The 8,350-nt window shown below is 37.6% G+C and overlaps 1 protein-coding gene across 2 annotated transcripts in view; it reads left to right on the forward strand.

The window, feature by feature from the left end:
- The window catches only part of LOC122665172 (MADS-box protein SOC1-like), a 57,038-nt gene extending 49,158 nt beyond the window's left edge, over positions 1-7,880 (forward strand). The window contains exons 3-8 of one of the 2 annotated variants that reach the window (XM_043861246.1): positions 4,408-4,489; positions 6,832-6,893; positions 6,998-7,097; positions 7,190-7,231; positions 7,421-7,462; positions 7,640-7,880. In XM_043861246.1, coding sequence (XP_043717181.1) covers positions 4,408-4,489; positions 6,832-6,893; positions 6,998-7,097; positions 7,190-7,231; positions 7,421-7,462; positions 7,640-7,771 — 460 coding nt within the window. In that variant the 3' untranslated portion in view covers positions 7,772-7,880. The remainder of the gene's footprint in view (positions 1-4,407; positions 4,490-6,831; positions 6,894-6,997; positions 7,098-7,189; positions 7,232-7,420; positions 7,463-7,639) is intronic. The other variant, XM_043861247.1, reaches the window with a different exon arrangement.
- Positions 7,881-8,350: the final 470 nt, after the last annotated feature.

Here is an 8,350-nt window from a genome sequence, read left to right on the forward strand (position 1 = left end):
GCTGCCATAAGTAAAGCCCACAATCCTGTGCAACACATAATTATCAAGGCGGCAAGGCAACCATTGCGTTTGAGGGCCTTCCTAAGCGCCTTGGCGATAGGGCGGCCTCAAGGCGTCGCCTTGGCGAACAAGGCGTTCTAGTGTTCTTTTTTTTATATAACCATTTTATTAGGCATAAATAGCATTTAATTTTTATATAATTCTACTTGTATCCTAAATAAATATGAAAGAATTAAGGAATTGCAAAATAGCATAATCATGACATGTCGGCTAAGGGTAGGGCATATCTACAAACACCTTAAAGACCTCCACGGAAAAGAGGGAAAGATAAAATGAAACGAAAAGACCTCTCTCCTAAGTCCATCCAAATGCAGCCAAGAGAGCGGCCCAATCAAAAGTTCAAAACCATTCATAAATATGAAATATTTACAAGTTCTGGTCTTGTGATCACTTCATTTTAGTCCAATAAGGGTACTTTAGGAACTAGATTGTTGTCTAGTTGCTTTATATTATAACTTTCCTTTTTTGCCTTTTAACTCCCTAGGGAGGGATGTATAATTTCCATGAAGTGCTTAATGAAACATTATAGGAGAGAGGCATCGATTCCTTTCATCCTACGGTTCTCTTATGTTTTCTTCTTTTTTCTTCCTTTTCCCTTCTTCTCTTTTCTTTCCTTCTCAGCTCTTACTCCCTTGTCTCTTGTTTGAATCGACTCATTCTTGATTTCTAACTAATATATGGTCTCAAACAATCCCCAAAGGCATCGTTTGAGCGGTTCAGGCGGGAATTATGAAGCATGGTTATTCCAAGAGTCAAGTGGACCACCCTCTATTTACCCGGTGAGGTAATGGTACCATCACAACCTTTATTGTATATGTTGATGACATTGTGGCGACTAAAGACGACAGAGCTGAGATAGCTAGGCTGAAGACCTACTGGACTCAACAGTTTGAGATTAAAGATTTAGGTCGATTGAAGTGTCAAGGTCTATGAGGGGAATCAACATATGTCAAAGGAAATTTGTACTTGATTTGTTGAAAGAGACAGGGACGTTGGGTTGTAAACCAGCAAGTTCTCCTATTGAGCAGAATCACAAACTAAGAGAAGATTGCAGTCCCTCTCTTGTTGATACTTGAATGTTGTATACCGTATTCTTAAACATAGTACTATATCTCGCGATATATCGGTATCTCGGGCCTACCGAGATATTCGAAATATCCGAGATATCGCGAAATATGACTGAAATATTGCATTTTTTCTGCAATATTTCGGGGGTCCATCTCGGGGGGTATTTGGCCATATCTAGGCCTGAAACTTCATGGACAGCCTTATTTAAGCTTAATAAACACATTTAATCCATAAAATTGTAAAAATGTGAATTCAAATTGGTGTTTTGGGCTTGCACCTTGATTGACATACGGTCGCCGACCCTAATGTATAAATAGTTAAATACACATAGATTAGACAGTTAATATTTAATAATAGTATTTAACTTCATCACATATCAAGTTAAAGCCAATACACATTGATGAGTGCCATGATTCTCATAAACTCCATAATATTCAATAACTCGCTTAAAGCCTTAAAGGCAATACACTAAGTGTCAAAGTTAGTAAGTCACAAGACTCGCAACTCGCAAGTCACAAATCACAAGTTCATAGATCAATGAAATCACAACTTAAGTTACAAATTACAAGTGCTAAAGCTGCTAATAGTAGTTCTTTGTGCCTCCTGGATCAATCCCACTCATGCCTCGCTGGAGTCGACGTCCATTGCTCTCTGTTTGAAGGACATATGTGGACCACGGTATAGAATCGGAGAAGAAACGAGTATAGTCATCCACAAGTGTCACGTAAATGGAATCATCAACATACTGTAGGTAACCTATCCTAGGATATAAACTAGGGTTACCAATCGATCCAGTCCGTGAAGAAGATGATCCACTGTGATATGATGTTGGCGCCGGCACAAGAGGCGATGGCATTGGCTGCATGTATGGCTGGTGAGGTTGGTAGCTAGGTCCGCTAGGGTATGCAAAGATGTTATCTACAAAAGATGATCCAGATGTCCCTGGGACTGGGGTGTAGTCATAGTCCCCTACCCCACTAAAGCGCCCATATGATGATGATCCATATCCATATCCACCGTAAGGTTGTGATGCACCATAATCCGATGCCAATGGAGTGGTATGTGCGAAAATTAAAATAATTATTTAAGAGCAGAAAAATAAATCCGACACCGTGAAGCCGTAGATCGGCCATTGGTGTCTAACATATATTTAATTCATTACCATCTAAGTCATATTACCCCTAATTATTTCCTATTTTAATTGTGGGAAAATGAATTTTTAAAACCAGAAAATTAAAAAAACAAACTACATATGGAAAAAAAATTTCGACACCGTGAGGCTATAGATCGGCCTCCGGTGTCTAACATATATTAATATCATCACCATCCAACAAAATTTGTACATAGTCTTTTCAAAAAAATAGTTTTAGAGGAATAGAATTTACCTTAAATAGTGGAAAAAAGCTTGGATGATGAGCTTAGATGACCCTCCGATGAGTTTACCGGTGAAAATCCGTCAACAATGTGCTTGAACAATGGCTAGAGTGTTGGATGAGAGCTTGGAAGAGTGGAAGAATAGGCAAAAGACTGAAATTCCTTAGCAAATGCAGCTCTCGGTCGAAATATGGACCGAAATCTGCGAAATATTGTATTAAAGCCCCCCTTTACGTGACACTTTGAGCCAAAATACCATATTTCGTCGATATCTCACGAGATATCGAGATATCGTCGATATCTCACGAGATATTGACGAAATATGGTATTTTTTCATTTCGACCTGATTTCGCATCTCGGTAAGCTCGAGATATACGAAATTAAGCGATATTTCGGCAAAATATCGCGAGATTTTGAACCATGTTCTTAGATACTTGAAGTCCTCTCCAGGGAAAGGAGTATTATATGTCAGGCACAATCACTTGAGAATAGAAGGCATCACATATGCCGATTGGGCTTGATACATCTCAGCCAGAAGGTCTACATCTAGTTATTGCACATTTGTGGGAGGTAACTTAGTCACATGGAGAAGCAAACAATAGCATGTTGTAGCTAGATCCAGTGGAGAGGCAAAATTCAAGGCTATGGCTCATAGAGTTTGTGAACTCAGAAGGTTGAGACAATTGGTCCAGCTGTTGGGGTTTGAGGCTAAAGGACCTATGTGGCTCTACTGTGATAACAAAGCAGCTATAAGGATTGCTCACAACCTGGTTCAACATGACAGAACAAAGCTCATTGAAGTGGACCGACACTTCATCAAGAAGAAAATAGACTCTGCATGCATTTTTGTGAAGACTGGTGATCAACTGGCGGACATCTTCACCAAAGGGCTTACTTCTCTCAAGTTTGGTACCCTATTATACAAGTTGGGAATGCATATATGACATTTATTCTCCAGCTTGAGGGGGAGTGTTTGAATTTATGTAATATGAGTACTTTGGGTACTAGTTTATTGTCTAGTTGCCTTATATTGTAATTTTCCTTTTTTACCTTTTACCTCCCTAGGGAGGTGTAGGTAATTCATTTCATATTATTAGTGAAATATAGATGTGGTGGAGACGATACTCCAACACACAACATTCCACCGAACTCACTTTTTCTCCATTTTCTTTGTCGTCTTCTTCTTACATTCATTACCTAAATTCCAACTGTATGACCAAGCATGGATCACCTGCACGGTCGGTTTCGCTGTCCCTTGCTAAAACACACATTAACTCGAGGAACAAACATAAAGCTAAATCATAACAAACCCATCCTTTGCCATATCTATTACCATTGAGATAATTTCACCAAATGGTTCTTCAGGAGTGTTAAACTCTCTCTCTCTCTCTCTCTCTCTCTCTTTGGGGGAGGGGGTAGGGGAGTGGGTTGTTGGTATACTAATTAAGCTCGTTTTGTAGTCCAAATTAATCTTTGTTGTACAAAAGTATGTTTATATTTGGTGAAATTATCCGAGGGAATCCTTATAGCAAGTGAGCCTAATTCCTCCCACTATGCTATATAAACAAAAACCAGAGTTTCTTTCTACATTATGGTGATTTGAATCATTCTGCCTGGTTTACTGAAAAGCTGAACCAAAGCAAGTTATATATGTTGAAAATGGGAAGTAAAACCATCAGATGACACATCAAAATATTTCAAGCATTCACATATGATAAAAAATGAGCAACTTCCAGCCTGGTTGGTAATCTAGCATGCTGAGGACAGCAATACAAAATTGGAATGTGTTATATGAATAATTGGTAATTGGCATGATCTTATGCTACATTATGCAGTGTGTTAGCATTTTGATCTGGGAAAAAAATTGGAATGCTTAAATTATTGTTGTATTTTGGGATGCTGCAGCATGCAGAAGACGATAGATCGTTACCAAAGACTTGCAAGAGATGTACAAATCAACAATGAGGCTGTAGAACCAAACATGCAGGTAAACCCACTTTTCTAAGTAACAGAATTAGATGATACTATGTCCTACTGTTAAAGGAATTTTGGTTTGAATATTTGTCTCATAGATAGTTTGAAGTTCTCAATCATAAGCATGAATAATGAAATAAATTTATGAATTCTTTCATGGATGCCGGAATAATCGTGAAATTTTGCCTGCCTTCAGGCAAAATTAATAAACAAGGTACAGATGGGTTCTCTCTTACGAGATAGTCCATGCCTCCTGAGTGGTAGTATGTTTAACAAAGATGGTAATGCGAAAAACACCAGAACTCCATTACCATCTGAAAATCCATTTCCTAGTGACAAGTTTCACAGTACTTAGAATTCAAGGAATGGAAGCTTCATAATTTAATAAGCTCCCCCCCCCCCCTCCCCACACTCACACATCATTAGGATCAGCCAAATGTGAGCGAATTGTGGTAAGGATACTCTGCCAAAGCTCCCTTGAGTTGTTACATCTCAAAGATTAGATGAGACAGATTTGACTGACATTCCCCTTGAAAATTTCTATAGCCAGTTCACAGTTGATAAGGAAATTTTAACGTGTCTCACAGTCACCAAATAATAAATTGGAAATCCTACGTAGAGCTTCCATGTCAATCAAGCAGTAAAAATTTAAGAATGAGATAAGGAAATTCCTTCACAAAGTCCTCCACAACTCCTTGAAAACCCAGCTGGTAAAAAATCTACATGACCAAGCAGAACAATGTTCATTAATTGGCATCAATTCATTCTTGCTACTACTCACCTTGAACTGTTCTCTGAAGAGTCCTTGCTAGTATGCTGATAATATAATGGTGTCAAGTCTGGATGAGTATTGACCTAATCGGTCTGATACACATCGAGACGTCAATACAATATAGGGCCTGTACATGAAAAAGTTTGTATAGAACTGTATCGAACCTATACCGACTGACACAGTTCTTATATGGTACCGATACACTTGATACATAGGCCCAAAACAAAAAACTACAGTTTTTAAAAGAAAAACTTCTTATTCAAAATTTTTGCCAAAACCCAAGTGGATCTCATCTAGACTATAAAAAACGATCTAGGGGAAGTGACTAAACAAGCAAAGAAACTGCACTTGCCAATGAATATTTGAATCACATAGATTTTTCTTTTTCAAATCTTCTTGTTTAATTTCTATTTCAAATTAGTAGGTTTTACGTAGCACTTGCCAATGAAGATTTGATTTACATAGACACTGCAAAAACAGAGATAATCTGACATTGGTTGGATATAATTATTTATTGCTTATTTATAGTGCACAATGCTTTAAAACACTAATTTTACATATATCGTCTCTAAATTCTCTCCAATACGTCTTTGAGACTTCTCTTAAAACCAGTTCACATTGTATAAGATTTCTCCCTATCATCTTCACAAATTAAACATGGACAGCAAGCTACCGATACTTGACACATTGTATAAGATTTCTCCCTATCATCTTCACAAATTAAACATGGACAGCAAGCTACCGATACTTGACACATTGTATAAGATTTCTCCTTATCATATTCACACATTAAACATGGACAGGAAGCAAACAATTTAAATCCAAACATTGTCAACCACCTTTCCTATAAAGAATTTGTCTTCCCTAGTGAAAGACTAGGCCAACAAGGAAAGAATACCCAAAATCTTCAAGATGAACTTTCCTAGGACAAAGAGTAATGAATATGTAATTACTTGCAAGGTGTATATGAGCTTTCATATTGAACTCCTGATGACCTCATGACATCCCTTTTTGCTCTAATTTTGTTGTCGTCCAGCACATCGAGAAAGATTCCTGTGAAAAGCTTGTGGAGATTAGAAATTTATCTTCCTTTATATCCCCTGCTAGCTTGCTTATATTCCCTTTAGCAAAATGCCTAGTTGCCTACTGAGGTAGTTTCTTTCAAAACCAGAAATATGAGAGATGACTAGGCTATCAGACTATGAGAAGCTGTGTTTGTATTGGGGAAATCGTGTTTGATCTTCAGTTAATTAATTAAATCCTGGCATCTGCACACAGCTCATGGAGCCATTCCTGTTACTTGTTTTAAAAGGAAGAGAAAAAGAACTCAAATATTTTTTAGGATATTGCAAGATGACTACAACAGACAATGACACCATCAAAGTTGTTCAATGAGCCTCCTAGTTGATGAGACACATCATTTGTCATTTCTTATTACCATGATAGCTACTGCATCATTCATGTGCCAAAGCATACTTCCACATGCAGCATTTGAAGAAAAAACATTATGCTTGAGCATACTTCCAACCAAGCATTCCTAGAATAGTTTCCTGTTTTTTCTCACTCTAATTGGGTACTTGCAGCATTTGAAGTGTGAAGCTGCCAACATGGCTAAGAAGATTGAGCTTCTTGAAATTTCAAAACGGTTTGGGAATCAGCTCAAAACTTTCGGACTTGAACAGCCTTTATTTATTTTGTTTGCTGTCATCTGTGTTTGGAGATTCTAAGATTTACAAATTAATTTCCCAGAAAGCTTACGGGAGAAGATCTGGGATCATGCTCCATAGATGAACTGCAGCAGATAGAAAGCCAGTTGGAGCGAAGCTTAAGCAACGTTAGGGGAAGAAAGGTATGTTATAGGGCAAACTTATGAATTTTCCAGATCGTTATTGAAGAAAAATCAATTAACAGTCGACTTTCTTGATAATGTCTACCCTCCAGACTCAGTTATCTAAGGAACAGATTGAGAAACTGAAGGAAAAGGTAAGGTGCAACACAGAACGTTTGAAACATGTATGCTTGTGTTACCTTTGATAGAAGAGACAATGAAGCAACACTATGCTAAAAAAGCAGACCAAGCAGTTTTCATTAACAGGCACCAGAAGCATCAGTAAGTAGTGCTCAAAAACCGCACCAAAGGTGTCTACTAACTAGTCTTTTTATAAAATTCAGGAGAGGATACTAAAAGTAGAGAACAGAATGCTACACGAGAAGGTGAAATTCTCTGTTGAAGTTTGCATTTTCTATTTTCATGGACTTTTTGGACAAAACTAGTCTTCCTACTGCTATGTACATAATATTCTCACTATTTGGTTGTACAACAGATCTGATTTCTTTTTGTGTGATTCTGGCCCACTATTTGACACCATAATATTCCATTGTTTGGTGCAGGCAAAGCAACAGCCAACCCCAGATAGAGAGATTGTCCCAAACAGTCAAATTTTTCCACATACATATGTGGAAACCGAACTGTTTATTGGAATACCTGAAAGAGGAACAATGCGCCTCCCACCACAGAACTGATCAGTACACCCGATGGTACCAACAAAAGATTCTAGAGGGATGTAGAAAAACCCATCTTGATATGAAAATTGTTGTCACATAAAGTATTATCTACATGCAAATATATGCAACATACTCAGCCTAGTTAATAATATAAAGTACAACATGGAAAAAGAAAGTATTTGGTCTAGTTAATCACAAATAGCTGCCTTGAAATGTGGATGGAACCAATCCAATTTAATGCATTGTTCATACAGTGAAACCATATTAAAGTACAACGACAACTCAGCCTTATCCCAACTGACCAGTGAAGTAATTGCTATAAAATGTGTATTACTTTGCCTACAAATGTTCTGCAATAATTTTCATGAGCTGGGTTTTTCCTCTCCCCCCCCCCCCCCCAAATGAGCCATGGCTTAAAACATTAAACTGGATAATAATTTGTTTAAATTTCATGTTAGGATTTTTATTCTTCTTTCTAGCATGGAGAATTAAGTATTTTGGACCAAAAGAGAAACAGTAGACAACAGCATAGTTCAGCTGGAGACTGTCTAAAATTTACTAAAGCATACCAGTGGCAGATAGGTGAGGTGGAAATAG

This window comes from Telopea speciosissima, chromosome 6 (genome assembly GCF_018873765.1).
Source record: "Telopea speciosissima isolate NSW1024214 ecotype Mountain lineage chromosome 6, Tspe_v1, whole genome shotgun sequence".
Lineage (NCBI taxonomy): Eukaryota > Viridiplantae > Streptophyta > Magnoliopsida > Proteales > Proteaceae > Telopea > Telopea speciosissima.